Genomic DNA, 19,399 nt, shown 5'->3' on the forward strand with positions numbered 1-19,399 from the left:
ACGTTTTCATCACCCCAGATGCAAACCCCATTTAGGTAGCACTCCCCATTCTCCCTCTGCCCAGTCCCTGGGAATACATAATCTGTTTTCTCTTACTATGAATTTGCCTATTCTGGATATTTCATGTAAATGGAATCATGCAATATGTGGTCTTTGTGTCTAGCTTCTTTCCGCATTGTGTTTTCATGGTTCATTCATGTTGTAGCATCGATTAGAACTTCATCCTTTTTATGGCTGAAGAATATTCCATTGTATGGAGAGATTACGTTTTGTTTTCCTTTCATCAGTGGATGGACTTTTGGGGTGTGTCTACCTTCTGGCTAATGTGAATTCTTCTTAAACATTGTAATAGATTTTAAGAGGCAGGGGGAAAGACTACAAGAGTGCTGAGATAATGGCACGGCCAGCTGGGCGTTTTATAGTGCAGACAAGGCATCAGTAACTGCTCAGAGTTCAGTTAGAGCCTGAGAGACAGCAGTTCACAGGTGAAGTGGGAGATGAGGAAATGAAACCAGTGTCCCCACACCTGTTTGGGGAATTGGATGAAAGATAAGAGTGTGGATGAGGGCATGGCCCTGAGAAGGTGGCGGGGCCAGGGGAGTTTATTGGAGATCAAGCACTGGTCATGCCCCGTGTGTAGACTGAAGGGTGTGCCCAGTTGGTGGAAGGTTTATTCTGTAATGATTCACTTAAGGAAGGTCTCTGCCTTCCAATCACACTTGTCTTGCTCGATGGCTTGGTGATAAGTAGGTGAGAAGCTCAGGTGGTGGCACAGGCTTGTGTGGATTCAGCCACCGTGGATTCTGCTGAAATGTTGACTGACCTCCAGCTTCCCCTGTGGCTGCTCCCAGGGCTGCTGCTTTTCCTGGGCCTTGGGCCCTGGGCTGAGTGTGGAAAGGTGTTGGTGGTGCCCTTTGAAGGCAGCCACTGGCTCAGCATGCAGAAGCTGGTGCAGGAGCTCAGTGCCAGAGGCCACCAGGCTGTCGTCGTCGCACCAGAGGTGAACATGCACGTCAAAGGAGCCGACTTTTTCACTCTGAAAACCTATGCCATTCCCTACACCCAAGAAGAATATGACCATCTTTTGGCAGGCCAGTTGCAAATTATTTTTGAACAAATTCACTATCTCAAGATATTTTTTAAAAATATGGAAATGTTGAAAAATGTATCTATGCTCTATCAGACATCTTGTACAGAGCTACTGCATGACAAGGAGCTGATCAGGTCCTTGAATGCCAGCTCATTTGATGTGGTTCTAACTGACCCCGTTTACCCTTGTGGGTCCTTGCTGGCTGAGTACCTGTCTATTCCTGCTGTGTATTTTTTGCGTTTCCTTCCATGTGACTTGGATTATGAGGGCACGCAGTGCCCAAACCCTTCCTCGTATATTCCTAGGTTTTTAACAATGAATTCAGACCACATGACATTCCTGCAGCGGGTCAAGAACATGCTCTACCCTCTGGCCGTGAAATACGTTTGTCATATTATTTACTCCCCCTATGCAAGCCTTGCCACTGAGCTCCTGCAGGGACAGATGTCACCGGCAGATATTTTCAGATACGGATCCGTGTGGCTCTTCAGAGGAGACTATGTGATGGACTATCCCAGACCCATCATGCCCAACATGGTCTTCATTGGGGGCATAAACTGTGCCCACAGAAAGCCACTGCCTCAGGTCTGTATGGGTGCCTTTACCCAATCAGTTTTTGAAACTTTCTTTCATGTGCTTACTTACCTACCCATCTCTCTAAAGATGTCTGTGTGTCTCTCTCTCTCCCTTTAACAGTCTTTGTGAAGGTACATTGTTAAAGTGTCCCCAGAAGTGCTGTTCAGTTGGAACGATCACTGAGAGGAAGGAGAAGCATGTGTGGGGGTTTGTAATAGGACTGATAAGCAACAGGTGCAGCTCAAGCTCCACTTGTTGATGTGCTGTAGTGATGATTGTACAATTTTCTTCTGCTATGTAGGAGCAGAAAAGCTGATCCAGCTGGGGAAATGGCCCATGTGTGGATTTTTGCTTGTAGATGTTCAGTAGAAGGATAAAGGAAGCAGAGAAGTACTTTGTTAAGAGGATAGGTCTTAGAGGTCTTGTCTTGGAAGAGATGGAGATGTGATTACAGGGGGAGCTAATCATTCAATGAGGGTAGAAGTTTCAAAAAGGTTGGATTACTTAAGTGGAAGTGAAACAATGACAGAGAGGAAAGACTGGGGATTACCATCAGAGAAAAATAATGAATTCCAATATTTCTGAGCTTTTCTAACAGGATGATCCCTGATTTGTAGTTGGTGCCTGGAGTAGAGTGTGGATATTCCAGATTTGGGAAAGGATCATGGAAATTGTATGTAAAATGGGTCTTCTATTTGGACACAGAAATCATGAAAGGATGATAGTGGGATCATTGAAATCGAACCATGAGCCCAGGAATCCAGTGAAGGTGGGGTCAGGATGAAAAGATATGAGTGTAACTGAAAAAGGCTTTTTCAGGAATGTTCACAATTGGTTTCTACTGCTTTACTTATAATTTCTGAGGAATCTTATATTCGTCCTCAGTATTTGGATTTGTTGGCTTGAATTCTTGGAGGCTGTATTTTGTTTCTTAATCCACTGAGCCAACTATCACTTTCATCGGGAAATCAGCCCCTTTATGTCTTATGCAACTAATTTATATAAATCCTATGATGTTAGATCTTTTATAGTTGTTGTGTTCTTACACTGTACTTCCTTTTATTAATGAATGTAATATGATAAAGGACTCTAAACTTCATCCTTCTTTCTGATCCAATCACAAGGTTAGTATTCTACTTGATTTTCCCCCTTTGATGATGTGTTTTTTTAATTATAAATATATATTCATCTATTGGGTTTGTAATCCTGCTGAAAGTAGGAAGACATTTTAAATGAATTATTGCTATTTTCTCTTAGTTTACGAATATGTCATTTTCTAGCTGCATGATCTTGGTCTTAATCAGTCTCCAATAATAAATCACCCAATAAATATTTCCTGTCAACATTTTTATTGCTACAATCTAAGTGTTGCTCAGGTGGACAAGGTGTGTCATCTGGAAACTGGCTGTCAGCCCCGCTTGACCTTAATGGTCCATGATCCTTGTGGTCCAGGATCTACTTTGACCCTTGGTTGTCTCCACATCTCAATCCCAGCAGCTATTTTCTTGTCTCTTTTGACAGTTGTAGCTCTTTTAGACTAACAATTGTGGATTAACCTTTTGAAATCCAAGTGTATTTATGAGACTATCTGCCTGTATTTCTGTTTTTCCTTTAGAGATGTTGATGTCAATTTATTTGATGCATAAAGATCATTATTTGTGGTTTCCGTCATGTATTATACATGATAGGCTCAGTATTATGATTTTTGCCCCATTAATTCTTCTTCTTTTAGTTTTGACTTTACTTATCTGATTTATTTACCCTTAGATTTGACTCCTTTAAGTAGCTTTTACAATTCTTCTCTAAGATGAAAGATCAAAGTCTAAGTCTTCATTTGTTTGCTCCCCATCTTTCTTCATTAATCTAAAGAATTATGACAGATTGAATTTCATCTTCTCAAAGAAACAGCTTTTGGCTTTGTTTATTCCTTCATCTCTTTTTAATTCTATTTTGCTAATTTCAGCTTTTTTTTTTTAATTGGTGATCTCATCCTTGCGTTGAAGCATTTTGGTGTTACCAGCTGTAAAGAAAACGTTTCCTATTCATTAGGTTTTGGTATGCATTTCTCTTCCTTTCATTGTTCTTAAGAGAATTGTAATTTCAATTTTTGATTTCCACTTCAATTAATGGCTATCTAGGAGGCTGTTTCTTAATGTATAATTTAATAATATAGTCAAGATTTTAGCCTTTCCCCTTACATTTCCACAAATTATTTTGTATTCGAATTAGAGGACTTTTTTGCATGAAGTCAAAATTTTGGTAATTTCTAAGTAAGTGTTCTTTTTCTTCTGGTACGTAATTGCCTACAGAGGTAGAATGCAAGCCACATCTGTAATGTAAAATTTTCCAGTGGGCACATTTTAAATAAAAACATATTAAATTAATTTTAATACATTTTGTTTCTGATAGAAAAATATCCTTTCAGCATTTTTTCAGTATAAAATTATTAATGAGATGTTGTATATTCTCATTTTTCATACTGTCTTCAAAACCTATTATATATTTTACACTTAGAGCATTTCTCAATGTGAACTAAGCACAATTCACGTGCTCAATAGTCATATGTAGTTCGTGACTTGTATATTGGGTACCATGCAATCAATATTTGTAAATATTCCATGGATACATCTTAGAATGTATTTTTAGGGGCCTATTAGTTACTGTAATATTGATTTTGTTATTGTATAATTCAATTTTCCTATTTTAAAGAGATTTCTACTGACTCTGCTCAATTTTGACAAAGATATCTTAAAATATCCCCTTCTAACTGAATTTTGGTCAAGTTTTGGAGTTCCAATATTGTTGCTTTATATGTATGTATATATATATATACATGCTAGATTGCTTGGTGCACAAAGGTTTATGATTCTTGGATTTTCTTCATAGAGTTTGCTTTTGTAATAAAATAACATCCCTTAACAAACTCCGTATCTGATATCAATAGTGCTATGCTTGATTTTTGTATTCCTTGTCTCTTTACTGTAAAAACAAACTCATGCTTCTAAAGTTTACTTGTGAAGAGCACATTTATAAAGACTCCGTTCTGACAGTCTCTAGTGTGGCTCTGATCAACTTTTAAAGTTCAGATTTTACTTGATTGGCTTTCTTAAATATTGCAATCGATTTTTAAGAGACAGGGAGGAAAGACTTCAAGAGAGGTGAGATAGTGGAATGGCCAGCAGAGAGTTTTATGGTGGAGAAGAGGCCTCAGTGACCCCCTCAGGGCTCAATTAGAACCTGAGAGATGGCAGTTCACAGGAGAAGGGAGGCCAAGAAATGAAACCAGTGCCTCCACACCTGTTTGGGCAATCGGATGAAAGATAAGAAAGTGGATGAGGACATGGTCCTGAGAAGGTGGCAGGGTCAGGGGAGTTTATTGGAGAGGGATCCTGGATCTCGCGCTGTGTGCAGACAGAAGGGCCTGCTGAGTGGGTGGGAGGTTTATTCTGTAATGATTCACTTAAGGAGGGTCTGTGCCTTCCAATCACACTCCATCTTGCTCAATGGCTCAGTAATAAGTGGGTGAGAAGCTTCAGGTGGAAGCACAGGTTTGTGTGGAGTCAGCCACCATGGAAATCTGCTGAGATGGTGATGGGTCTGCAGCTTACCCTGGGGCTGCTCCTGGGGCTGGTGCTTTTCCTGGACCTCAGGCCCTGGGCAGAGGACCTTGGGACCTTGGGTGGGAAGGTGCTGGTGGTGCTCACAGAAGGCAGCCACTGGCTCAACATGTGGAAGCTCATGTAGGTGCTCAGTGCCAGAGGCCTCCAAGCCATCATCATCACGCCAGAAGTGAACACACACATCGAAGGAGCCAACTTTTTCACCCTGAAAACCTATGCCATTCCCTACACCCAGGAAGAATAGGACCAACTTTTGGCAGGCCACAGTCATATGATTTTTTTTTTTTTTTTTTTTTTTTTTTTTTTTAAAGAGAGAGGGAGGAAGGGAAGGAAAGACAGAGAGAAGGAAGGGAGGAAGAAAGGGAAACATCTTTAAACATTTTCTTGTTTTATTGTATTTTGTTCGTTTGTTTGTTTTTTTTTTTACATGGGCTGGGGCCGGGAATCGAACCGAGGTCCTCCGGCATGGCAGGCAAGCACTTTGCCCGCTGAGCCACCGCGGCCCGCCCAGTCATATGATTTTTGAACAAATTGATTTTCTGAAGATGTTTTCTAAAAGAATAGCGATGTTGAAAAAGGCATATGCACTCTATCAAAAATCATGACAAGGAGCTGATCAGGTCCCTGAATGCCAGCTCATTTGATGTGGTTCTAAGCAACTCCTTTTACCCCTGCAGGTCCTTGCTGGCTGAGTACCTCTCTGTTCCTGCTATGTATTTTTTGTGTTTCCTTCCATGTGACTTGGATTCTGAGGGTACCCAAACCCTTCCTCATATATTCCTGGGTTATTAACAATGAATTCAGACCACATGACGTTCCTGCAGCGGGTCAAGAACATGCTCTACCCTCTGACCCTGAAATACATTTTCCATATTTCTTTCTCCCTCATGCAAGCCTTGCCTCTGAGCTTCTGCAGATGCAGATTTCCCTGGTGGATATTTTCAGATACAGATCCATGTGGCATTTCAGAAGAAACTTTGTGATGGACTATCCCAGGCCTGTCATGCCCAACATGGTTTTCACGGGGGGCATGAACTTTGCCCACAGAAAGCCACTGTCTCAGGTCTCTGTAGATGCCTTTACCCATTCAGGGTTCCCGGTGGAACCCATTTAAAAAAAAAAAACTTGCTTTCAAGTGCTTTCATATCTACCAATCTTTTTAAATATGTCTATCTCTCATTTTCCCTTTAACAACCTTTGGGGAGATACATTGCTAAAGTGTCTCCAGTAGTGTGAGTAAATTGGCATGGTCACTGAGAGGAAGGAAAGGTAGGGGGTAGGGGTCCATAATATGATGACAAGCTACTGTGTGTCTCAACAAAGTCCATTCATTCATAGAGGCACCATTTTTGTGGTTGTGCAAATGTCTTCTGCTATGTAGAAGAAGAAAAGCTGATCTGTCTGGGGAACTGACGTAGGTATGGATTTTAGGAACCAGCAGATTGTGCTGGTTTTCAAGGTCCTGTCTTGGAAGGGATGGAGATGTGATTACAAGGGGACCTAACCAGTCAGACCAGTTGAAGTTTCAAAAACATTGAATAAGTTAAGTGGAAGTGAGACAATGCCAGAGAGGTAGGATTAGGGCTTTTCATTAGATGAAAAATAATGAAGGCTAACTTTTCTGAGCTTTTCTGGCAGGATGTCCCTGACCTGGAGTTTGTCCCTGGAGTAGAGTGGGGGATGTTCCAGATTTGGGTAGGCATCATGACAGTTGCATGTCAAATGGGTCTTCTACTTGGGAACCTGAACTCCTGAAAGGATGGTAGTAAGGGTCATCGTGATCAAACCATGAGCCTAAGAACCCATGAAGGTGGGGTCGGGGATGAATAGGTGGGAGTGTAGTAGGCGAAGGGTTTGTCTGGAAGTTGACCACACCACAGAATTGATCCCACACCACCCCAAGTCTCCGTGATAGTAAGTACTGTTGTACCAATAATTTGAGAGGCATCTTACATTAACCCTCTACATTTGGATGCATTTGTTTGAATTTGGGGGACGGGGGGCTGGATTTCATTTCTTTTTTTATTATTATTATTATTGGAATTCGTTTCTTAATCCACTAAGTGAACTGTCACTTTTATAGGGAAATCAGCACATTCATGTCCTATTCATCTAATTTATATAACTCCTCTGATATTAGATCTTTTATACTTGTTTTCTTACTATGTATTTCTTTTTATTAATGATTGTTTTATTATAAAGGATTCTAATCTTCATTACTTTTTTTTATCAAATCACAAGGTAACTATTCATACTTGATTCTTCCCCTTTGTTGTTGTACCTTTAAAATTATCAATAAATATTCATCTAGTGGATCTGTGAAACTGCTGAAAAGTAGGGAATATTTAAAATGATTTGTTACTATTTTAGTGTGTCTATGTAAATATGTCCTCTGAAGTTACCTGCTTCGGTTCAAACTTCAGTGTCCTTCTTCCAGCTGGTTGAGCATGATCATAATCAGTCCCAATAATAAATCACCCAATAGATGATATCTATCACCATTATTATTGCTATAATCAAAATATTGCCCAGCTGGACAAGGTGTGTCATCTGGAGACTGGCTGTCTGCCACTTGACCTACAAGGTCCATGATCTTTGTGGTCCAGTATCTACCTTGACCCTTGGCAATCTCCACAACTCAATCCCAGCTGTTATTTCTTGTTTATTTTGACATTTGTAGCTCTTGTAGAGTTGCAGCTGTGGATTAAGCCTTGGAAATGCAAGTGTATTAAGGAGAATGTCTGCTGGTATTTCTGCTTTTCCTTTAGACATATTGAAGCCCATTTATTTGGTGCATAAAAGATCATTTACTTGTGATCTTCATCATGTATTATACATGATAGGCTCAATTATTATGATTTTTGTCTCATTAATTCTTCTTTTTTAATTTTGAGTTACTGTCACCCTTACTTATTGAGTTTAGTTTACCCTTAGATTGTCTCCTTTGGTAGCTTTTGTTCTTTTATCTAAGATGAAAGGTCAAAGTCTAAGTCCTTTATATGTTTGCTCCTTATCATTCTTGCAGTTTAAAGGCTTATGATAGATTGAATTATTTTATTGGTCTTCTCAAAGAAACAGCTTGGCAATTTGTTTACTCCCTCCATTTCTTTTTTTATTCTATTTTGCTAATTTCAGCTTATTTTTTAAACTATTTAACTGATCCTTGCATTAAAGTATTATGTTGTTGAAGGCTATAAATACAACTTTTTCTGTTTGTTCAGTTTTGGTATACATTTCTCTCCCTTTCATTGGAGAATTTTAATTTCAATTTTTGATTTTCAATTTTATTTTTATGGCTATGTAGGTGCTGTCTTTTAATTTAAGTATATCTAAGACTTTTAACTTTCCTTTTTTTGTTTACTAATTATTTTGGGTTATAATTAGAGAATTTTTTTTGTGAAGTCACTGCTTTTGACAATTTCTGAGGAGGGCTTCTCTGTAGTACAGTGTTGTTCACGGAAATATAATGGAAGCCACATTTATAATTTAAAATTTCTAGTAGGCATGTTTTTTAAAAAGTACAAGTAAACATATAAAATCAGTATTAATAATATATTTTATTTATCCAAATATATAAAATATTATCCTTTCAGCATGTATTCAGTATAAAATCATTAATGAGATATTTTACATTCTCTTTTTTTTTTATACTGAGTCTTCAAAATCTTATTATATTTTACACATATAGCATGCATCATGTGAACTAAGGACAACTCAAGTGCTCAACAGCCATATTGAGCAGTTATTATTGACTAGTATATTGGACACCATATGATCAATATTTATAAATATCATGGATACATCTAAAAATGTATATTTTTGGTAAGGGTCTATATATAGCTGTAATACTGACTCCATTGATTGCATAAGTCAATTTTTCTGTTTGAAAAAAATCTACTGAATCTTCCCAATTTTTAAAAAAAGATATCTTAAAATATCCCCTTCTAAGGATGCATGGGTCATTCAGTGGTAGAATGTTCGCCTTCCATGTGGGAGACCCAGGTTGAATTCCTGGACTATGCACCTAAAAAAGAAAAGAAAAAGTAAAAACAATATCCCCTTCTAACTGAATTTTGATCATGTTTTGGGGTTTTAATAATTTTTGATATATGTGCTAGATTGTTTGGTGCACATAGGTTTATGATTCTTGTATTTTCCCCATAGAATTTGCTTTTGTCATTAAATAATATCCCTAACCATCTACCTTATATGATGTCAGTGTTGCTTAACTTGCTCTTTTTGTATTCCTTGAAACTCATACTTTTACATGTTTACCTGTGAAGACCACATTTTATTATTACTAGTAGTAGTAGTATAAACACATTTTTAAATAAACTCTAATCTCATAGTCTCTTTTAACATAAGATTTGGTTTGGTCATGCAATGTGTATGCTTAATTTTATTCTTTCCATTTAGTGTAAGCTTATTCTTCTTATTGATTTCTTTTTCCTTGTTAATTTTGGAAGTCTACCTATCTGCAAATAGAGAGGTGTTATATCTTTCCTGTCGCTTCTTTCCTGGGGCTTCCAGTCAAGCACACATTTCTCTACTCTCGTATGAAAGCAAAATGCCAAGCATTTCTTCTACCAAGGTGCTCGGTTTGCTTTTTTATTTTACTTTTAATTCATCTTCAAATTAACTCCATTATATCTTCCAGTATTTTTCCTGGAATATAATAAATTGATAATTTAGGAAGTCTTTATATACCTAAAACTGTCTCTTACTCCACTCTGAGTGCCAATTTGTTTGGGTACAGATTTATTAACTTCTTTCTTATCAGCTGGTATTCTCTAGTGTGCAGAAGAAATCCATAACTAGTCTTATTTCGGTTCTTCAGAAGTAGCATACTTTTTGCTCCTTGTTTTATTCTTATATCCGAGAGACTGATCTTTTTGCATGACATTGCCCCAAAATTTAGTGGATTAGTTTCCCAGTGCTGCTGGAACAGATTACCACAAACTTAGTGGCTCAAAACAACCCAAGCTTATTATCTTATGCATTTATTGTCTAGAAGACTGAGGTCTGTCTCACTGGAATAAAATCAAGGTGCAGGACCCTGTTTCTTCTGAAGGCCCTAGGGATAACCTGTTTCAGTGCCCTCTCCAGCTCCTAGAGGCTGCCCACTTTCATTGACTCCTGGCCTCCTTCCTCCTTCCTGAAAGCCAGCAGTGCAGCCTCCTGAAATCCTAAACTCTTCTGCCTCCCGCTTTCATTTATAAGGACCCTTGTGATTACATTGGCCCCACCCGGATAATCCAAGATATTCTATTTCAAGACCCTTCATTTAAGTATATCTGCAAAATCCCTTTTCTCATGTAAATAACATATTCACAGCTTCTGGGGTTTAAGACATGGAGCTATTATTTTGCCTACCATGCACAGGAAGCCCAAAGTTAAATTCAGGTTTACTGAAACTTGAACATTGTCCTCTGTTAAATCGCTGAACTTTTTGTTCTGATTTATAGTTTGGGAAGACCTGTCATTCCTAGATTTCTATTCTCCAGGTTTCATCACTTTCATTTTACTCCTCAGTTTTCTTATCTTCTCTATCCCCACCCTCCCTGCCTTCATTCTGGGTGAGCATGTCCAAGTCACTGATTTTATTTTCTGCATTCCCAATTGTGCTCTTTATTGCTTTTAGCCTACACTTTTTAAAAATTCAGTTTTGGCTTGTTTCAAGTTAGTTACTCCCTTCCCCTCTGCCCATATATGACTATAATCATGTTCAACAAATAATTTTGTTTTCATAAATTCCCAAGGAAGAGAATTCCTCTGAATTTTGTCAAGTATAGATACCCTAAATAAGGACTCTCCTTGCTTTACATAAACTTTCTCATCCCCTGAGTGGAAAAAGAAAAACATTAAAAACAAATAAGGAGATTGTGAGGCTGGGTTTCTGTTTGGTTTTACTACCAGTTGCAGATTAACAGGAGGAGAGCATTTTAGAAGATACCAAATTGCCAAAGTTTGCTGAATGAGATAAAAGTGGAGAATAGGCTATTGTGTTCAGTAACGAGGCCACTGACAACTCCTCAGAGGGTAATCTCACTAGACTAGTGGTGAAGGAAGTTCTATTGAAAGGATTCAGAAGACAGTGGGAGGAGAGAAAATGAGATGAATGTGCATTTACTGAGAAATTGGAATGAGAAAGTGGAATTAGATAGTTCATAGAGAGTCAGATGAATGATTTTCCATAGCAGGGAAGATCTCTTGTTTTGATACAGAAGAGTAGGACCAGAGGTGGAAAAAGACTGATTTATCCTTTAATGATTGTCTTAATTTGACAGAGCTTCTATGATAAATACTGCACAATAGGTTGGCTTCAGCAACAAGCATTTGTCTCTAAGCTAGAAGTCCAAAATCAACACGACAGCCAACCAGGTTTCCTCCCGCGATCAGCATGTAGTGGTGATGGCACTCCTCTGTCACGTGGTGGTCTCTCCTTCCTGGACCTACTGCTGCCTGACGGCATCCTACCTTCCCCTCTATAAGGCATCCTCCCTTCCCCTCTAGTCATATGGATCAAGACTCACCTGCTATCTCCAAAGGTCCTATTTACGAATGCCTGGCTCCCTTGATTAAGCATCATGTTTTAAAGGTTTTTACATGTTGTAGCCTTACATTTTATTGGTGAATACTATTCAATTCTGTATAGATATACCACATTTTATGAAACTGCTCATTATCTGATGGACGTTTTGTGTTTTCCTACTTTTGGCGCTTATGCATCATGCTGCTATGAACATTAGCATAAAGCTTTTGTGTGAACATGTGTTTCCAGTTCTCTTGGGCATATATGTAGGAATGTGTTCTAGTTACCTAGATGGCTCAAAGGAATGCCATGAAATGGGCTTTGGATTAAATGATGGGAATTCATTTGCTTATATTTAGAGTCTAAGAAACTGTCCAAATGAAGACATCATAAAGAGGTGTTTACTTCCCAAAGACCAGCTGCTACAAGTCTTCGCTCCTCTTCCATGTGGTGAGGCACAGAATGGTAGCTGCTGGCCTCTTCCTTGCCTTTCTGTCTCTACCTGTATTCATTCCATGTATACAGGGAAGTACCCAGGAATAGCATTAAGTTTCCATCCTGGTTCAGGTGGGTCACAACTTAACTGAGATAGTTCTATCAGAAGGTCCTACTTACAATGGGTTCACATGCATTGGATTAGATTTAAAAACATGTTTTTCTGGGGTATATAAGCTTTGTGCTGACAAAGCAAAATTGCTGGACTGTAGGACTACATGTTTATTTGTTGAGCAACTTCTGGAGTATTTTCCAAAGAGGCCACACCATTTTATTTTATTGTCATGAAATACAAATAACATGTAATTTACCATTTTAACCATTGTAAAGTGTGCAATTTTATGGCATCGAGTGGCTTTCACAAGGATGTGGCGCCATCACCATGGTCTGGTCCAGGACATTTTCATCACCCCAAATGGAAACCCCCTACCCTTTAGGCAGCACTCCTCATTCTCCCTCTGCCCAGCCCTTGGCAATGGTCAATCTCTTTGTCTTACTATGGATTTGCCTATTCTGGATATTTTAAATGGAATCATACAATATGTGTTCTTTGTGTCTTGCTTCTTTCAGCATTATGTTTTCATGGTTCATCCATCATAGCATCTATCAGAACTTCCTTTTTATGGCTGAAGAATATTCCATTGTATGGAGAGACCACATATTGTTTTCCTTTCATCAGTGGATGGACATTTGAAGTGTTTCCACCTTTCAGCTATTGTGAATAGTTCTGTTACAATCATTCATGTGTACGAGTTTGTTTTTGAATACTTGTTTTCAATTCTTTCAGGTATATACCTAGGAGCAAAATTGCAGGTTCATGTGTAATTCAATGCTTAACTTCCTGAAGAACTACTAAACTGTTTCCTTCCATGCCTGTACCAATTTATCCTCCCACCACCAATAAATGAGTGCTCAAATTTATCCTTGTTCTCATTAACATTTGTTGTTTTTGTTTTCTTTCTTTTAAAAAAAAATATTTTATTATAGCTCTCCTGGCTGGGATGAAGTAAATCTTTTTGTGGTTTTATTTGCATTTCCCTAATAACTAATGACATTGAGCATCTTTTCATGTACTCATTGGTCATTGGTATATCTTCTTTGGAGCAATGCCTATTTGAGTCCTTTGTCCAGTTTTTAATTATGTTTATTTTTTGTGTGTTCAGTTGTAAGAGTTCTTTATACAGCTGGATATTAAACCCTTATCAGATATGTGATATATATTTTTCACCCATGGGTAGTTGTCTTTTCACATTCTTGATGGTATCCTTTGAAGCATAAAAACCTTAATTTTTTTAAGTACAATTTACCTAAGTCTTCTTTTCTTGTTTCTGCTTATGGTGTTTGTTCTAGTTTGCTAGCTGCTGGAATGCAATATACCAGAAATGGAATGGCTTTTTAAAAGGGGAATTTAATAAGTTGCTAGTTTACAGTTCTAAGGCTGAGAAAATGTCCCAATTAAAACAAGTCTATTAGAAATGTCCAATCAAAGGCATCCAGGGAAAGATACCTTGGTTCAAGAAGGCCGATGAAGTTCAAGGTTTCTCTCTCAGCTGGAAGGGCACATGGCGAACACAGCATTATCTCCTAGCCTTCTCTCCTGGCTTCCTATTTCATGAAGCTCCCTGGGAGGCATCTTCCTTCTTCATCTCCAAAGATCACTGGCTGGTGGACTCTCTGCTTTGTAGTGTTACTCTCTCTGAATCTCTCTGAATCTATTTCTCCAAAATGTTTCCTCTTTTATAGGACTCCAGTAAACCAATCAATACCCACCCAAATGGGTGGAGACATGTTGTCCCTTAATCCAGTTTAACAACCACTCTTGACTAAACCACATCAACCAGGGAGATGATCTCATTACAGTTTCAAATATACAGTATTGAATAGGGATCATTCTACCTTTATGAAATGGGACTTATATTAAAACATGGCTTTTCTTAGGGGGCATACTTCCTTTCAAACCAGCACATTCCACCCTCTGGCCCCTAAAAAAGACATGTTTTCCCATATACAAAATACATTAACTTCATAACAATATCAGAAGCCTTAAACCTTTCAGTAGCAATACAAATGAAGTACAAAATTAAAGACATTATAAAATCTCATCAAGTCAGTTACAGGCATGGTCTGTCCTAAGGCAAAATTCTCTCCATTTGCTCTGGACATTTGAAAACTCATAACAAGTCATTTGCTGCCAACATACAAAGGAGGAACATTCATAGGATACACAGACACATTTCCATAGGGAGGAAGGAACACAGGGGTCACTGGACCCATACAGTTTCGAAAACCCGCAGGGCAAAGTCCATTAGATTTCAAAGTCTGAGACTCATTTATCCTTAGGGCTTTAGAAAGTGGCAGTCCCACCCTTTCCAAATGCCTACGCCTGCCTCTCTCTGAATGCAACCTTGGGGGATATTGGAGAGCCCACCTTTCTCTCAGCTCCACCCTCTCCAAGCATTGGGGCCACACCCAGGCTCTCTGCCATCTCTGGTTTCAAATATACAGTATTGAATAGGGATGATTCTACCTTTATGAAATGGGACTTATATTAAAACATGGCTTTTCTTAGGGGACATACTTCCTTTCAAACCAGCACAGTGTTATATCTAAATAGACAAACTAACCCAGAATCATAAAAATTTACACTTAGGTTTTCTTCTAAGAGTTTTATACTTTTAGCTCTTATATTGGGTCATTGATCCATTTTAAGTTAACCTTTCCTTCTTGGAGGAGTGAGGAAGGGGTTCAATATCATTTCTTTGTATGTGTATTTGAAGTTTTCCCAGAATTCTTTCTCCAGTGAATTAAGAGCTGCACAGTCTCTTGCCCAGTGAACAACAGAGCTGCACTTGACTTCCCTCATTTAATAGAACTGATATAATCTATGATCACAATAACCCTTTGGACAGCCCCATCATATCTTGTCTACATGATTTTATTGCAAGACTGTCTGTTGCACCAACCATATGGGCTTACATGCTGGAAGAGTGTCAGAGTGTGTCTGGCTAGGTGTGGCTTGCTACAAGAATCAAATGATGTCATCAGGACAGATCTTTCATTTTTGTTGATCTGTTTCCTTGGCAATGACATCAACCTCAGGCTCATGACACCTAGGCAGTAAAGGCCCCAGCTTGAAACTTTTCTCAGCCTTCTTAGAACAGTCCTCTGTTCCATTGTCTCTGATTAAGTTACATGCACATCTTTGAGCTAATGACTATGGCCAAGGGCATAAGACGTGCCAAGTGTTTGAAGCCTAGGTCATGTGTTCTCTCTCTGTGCTGAGCTACATATGAGATTCTGGGAAATGAGTGGTTGCTGGAGGTGGTGGGGGGCAGGGGGGGAGGAAATGACTTGTTCACCCTCAGAATTAGTCTACAATTAAAGATGTTTTCTCCTTAGATTTCAGATTTTTTCATTACCAATTTATCTTATCAATACATTATCTTAAAGCTTTATGTGCGTGTTTTGCTACGTTTCTTTTCAGAATATGATGGGCATAAATTCAGAATGTCTTCATGGCATTAAAGGATGATCTGGAAGTCTTTAAAGCAATTGTTTCAGGCTTATACCCTTTTTATATTTTAAGTCTCTGTCTTTTGTTCCCTTTTAGGTATTTTTGTTGTTGCTGTGATGCATGTAGGTACCTTCTTTTTTAATCTAACCTTCTAACAATCATTTTCCAAGACATGAAAAGAATATTATTAGTTGTGTGTCTTTTTCCATTAATGTTCAATGGAATATGGAAGCCTTTCTGTAGTAAACACTGATCTTTATTCTTTGGTCATTTAAAAAAATGGCCGAAGGTATTTCTAAGGTTCTTCTGCAAAATGCAGAACACCAGGACAGAACCCATGGCCCCTACCTCCCCTGGCAGTGATGCCGTCACTCCTGTACGCTTGCTTCTCTTTAAGTCACAGATTCCTAGACAATGGAAAAAATTCCTATAGGTATATGAATATAGGAAATTACTATAGGAATACTTATGTCCTTATTTTTTACTGTCCTTCTTTTCTTAACTGTTCTGCCCAAATGGCTTATTCCCTTTCCCATAACAGCTCTGTCATGCTCGCCTGCCTTTCAGTGTCAAGAAGTAGGATTGAGGTAGTAAATGAGGACAAGAAAAGCAGAGCATTGAGTGTCCCTTATGAAAGTGTTCAACATTCTCACAATGGACAAATGCCTTATGGGAAGAAAGCAAAGGAGCCCCGGCATACATCAAATTCTGTATGCAGCCAGCTTCCTTCCAGGTTTATGTTTGCACAAAAGAGCTTCTTGGTCATTAGTCTTTGTCCATGCCGAGGTCTTGTATGTGAGTTAAATGTAAAATGGTTAGGTTTGGATTAAGCAGGATTTCCCACACTGCTTTATTGAGGATGATGATAGGCAGGAAAATAGCAGCAGCTCACGTTTGTGGAGTAGATCTATATGCCAGGAACTGCTCCAAGCACTGCACTTTAATTATCTCAAGAATACCAGGTGGTGCCATGTTCAAGCCATTTTGCAGATGATGGTTGCTACAGCCTAAAACCAGTAGACCCACTTAATCCTTAAACCAACCTAATGCTTCCTGCACCCAGCACCTTACAGGTTGAATAAATGATGATATTCTAAAGGATACGCCCCAGTTTGGATGATTCAAAAAGAACTTCGGGATCTTCTTCTGATGACACAGTATATCAGTCTCCCATGGCTGCCTGTATCAAAGTACCATAAACTTAAAGTACCATAAACTTAGTGACAAAGAAAACATATTCATTATCTTACATTTCTGGAGGTTAGAATTCTGAAATGGGTTTCACTGGGCTAAAATCAAGGCATCAGCAGGTTTGCAGTCTTTTCTCATGGCTCTAGAGGGACATGTGTTTCCTAGCCTTTTCCAGCTTCTAGAGGCTGCCCACATTCCCTGGCTAGTGGCCCCTTCCTCCATCTTCAAAGCCAGCAAAGTTTGGTGGAGTCTTTCTCGTGCTGCATCACTCTGGCCCCAACTCTGCCTCCTGTTTCCCTTGTGATCACATTGGGCCCACCTGGATAATCCTGGACAGTCTCCTCATCTCCAGGTCTGTTTATGAGTGAACTTTTTGCTCCTTAATTTTCCTGTGCCATGTAGCATAGCATATTCACAGGTTCCTGGGAGTAGGACATGGTCACCTTTAGGGGGTCTATTATTCTGCCAACCACACCCAGTTGCCACTGCTCTGAGGATGGGGAAGCATGCCAGGCCACAGAGGATTTTGGATCATGAGGAGCTGGGAAACAGCACTAAAGTTTAGATTTAAATGCCTTCTGATGTGTGTGTGTTTTTATGATAGATACCAAATGCAAGTCATCCTTATACTTGCACATTATCTTTATACTAATATTAGAAGCAGAACAAATGGGCTAAAAAGTAAAAAATTGGGAAACAGTACTCTCCTACCCTAACTGTTCAAATCCACACTGTGGATGCAGCCTTCCTATGTAATGTTTTGAATAAAGTTGAAACGGGAGCCTTTCATGTAGCAAGCATTTATTGAGCACCTACTGAGTGCAGGTATCTACCAGGAATTCATGATACAAATACAAATGAGACTAAATCCTGACTGTGTTAACCAGGAGTGAGGCAGAGGCACAATCCAGACATTGATACAGTCCGTTACGACAGACAGTATGGACACGGCTTTGAGAACAAGGTGGCAACTGATTCTGCTCATGGAGAAGGTATCGGGATACTCCACAGAATGGGGACCACTGAGCCAAGCCTGGTGGGTTTACCAGGACTTTGTGAGGTGAAGAAAGGAGGCAGTAGTCATCTTCCAAGACAGAACCCTGTGAAGAACGTGCAAAGGAAGAAAAAGACAGAGAATGAGTAGTTGGGTGTTGATGGAGAGTGAGGTTTGTAGCTAGCAGATGTAGGCCAGGGGTTCAAACTCAGAAGCCAAATAATTTCAAAGATTTAAAAAAGGAGAGGAGGTGGGGACTGTGGCAAATTGAACACCTTACATCCTTCTTCCCATCCCTCCCCTGATGACATCAAATTTAAATTACTTTTAAAATACTGGACTCTGCAGACAGCAGCCTCCTTGCTTGTGTATGCAGCTGCTGCTCATATGGGTTGCCCAAAGAGACCTTGGAAATAGGCCTTATTTGTTGATGGTCAACATCTGTGGATGGACCTTGTGTCATGTCAAATCTAGGATGCAGACAGTTATGCGAGGTGCCTTTGAAATGCCCCAGGGCACAGAAGCCAGGGCCCATGTCAGTCAAGTCATCATGTGCATCTGCACCAAGGTTCAACATAAGGAGCGTGTGACTGGGGTACTAGGCAGGGCCAAGCTCAAGTTCCCTGGCCACCAGAAAATCCACATCTCCAAGAGGTGGGGCTTTACCAAGTAAATGCTGATAAATTTTAAGACATGTTGGCTGAGAAAAAATACCACCTCAGTCTGGATGGTTGGGGATCAAATACGTGCCCATCATGGCTCCCTGGACAAGTTTGGATCCTGCACTCAGGAAGGATTTCCCAGCACTGCCCTCACTTAAGGTACATCACCAATGAACTACTTCCTGGCCACCTAAAAACAAAAAGAAACGAGCTAAAATCCCTGGGCCAGCTCTCCAAACGGAACCCATTCAGAGGGTGTCCTTCTGCCCCAGTGCTGTGAAGGGGCTTCCTCTGAAGAAGCCAAGAAGCTGCACTGCATGGTGCACTAAGATGTGTGGGCGCCATTCTGCAGGCAGGGCCCAGCTACCTGGGGCAGATGCCATCTTTTGGTTGAAGGGTTACTTATTCCAGAGTCTCTTACTAATATAGTGATTCACATTCACTTGTCAGATATGTCTTGATTTTTACTTTGATCTCTGTGCTTGGTGCTGAGGGTGTCCACATGTATAAGCCATAGTCTCTTCTTCCAAGAATCTTGTGGGAAAACCAATTATACACAAACAGCTGCAACACACTAGTTGTCAATTGCCAGTAAGAGGCATTTTGAGTATTTCCCTTTTTGTTTTTTGACTATTTCAGTGTATAGTGCATGGGGAAGAACGAGGGGGTCAGGGACAGCCTTAGAAAGGAACCACTTGCTAAAAATTTTCATATACACAACTCAA

The 19,399-nt window shown here is 39.5% G+C and overlaps 2 protein-coding genes and 3 pseudogenes across 3 annotated transcripts in view; all 5 read left to right on the plus strand.

The window, feature by feature from the left end:
• LOC143678279 (UDP-glucuronosyltransferase 1A3-like) overlaps nt 1-19,399 on the plus strand; it is an 87,290-nt pseudogene that overhangs the window by 57,612 nt on the left and 10,279 nt on the right. The window lies entirely within an intron of this gene.
• LOC143678276 (UDP-glucuronosyltransferase 1A1-like) overlaps nt 1-19,399 on the plus strand; it is a 161,595-nt gene that overhangs the window by 47,295 nt on the left and 94,901 nt on the right. The gene's annotated exons all lie outside the window — the stretch shown is intronic.
• On the plus strand, nt 812-5,410 carry LOC143676876 (UDP-glucuronosyltransferase 1A3-like). The gene is made up of 2 exons (XM_077152127.1): nt 812-1,675; nt 5,270-5,410. The coding sequence occupies exons 1-2, from the start codon at nt 812-814 to the stop codon at nt 5,408-5,410; spliced, it is 1,005 nt and encodes a 334-aa protein (XP_077008242.1).
• Nucleotides 5,642-6,448, plus strand: LOC143678277 (UDP-glucuronosyltransferase 1A4 pseudogene; annotated as a pseudogene).
• Nucleotides 18,318-18,431, plus strand: LOC143678570 (small nucleolar RNA SNORA70; annotated as a pseudogene).

The sequence above is a fragment of the Tamandua tetradactyla genome, chromosome 3 (assembly GCF_023851605.1).
Source record: "Tamandua tetradactyla isolate mTamTet1 chromosome 3, mTamTet1.pri, whole genome shotgun sequence".
Classification (NCBI taxonomy): Eukaryota; Metazoa; Chordata; class Mammalia; order Pilosa; family Myrmecophagidae; genus Tamandua; species Tamandua tetradactyla.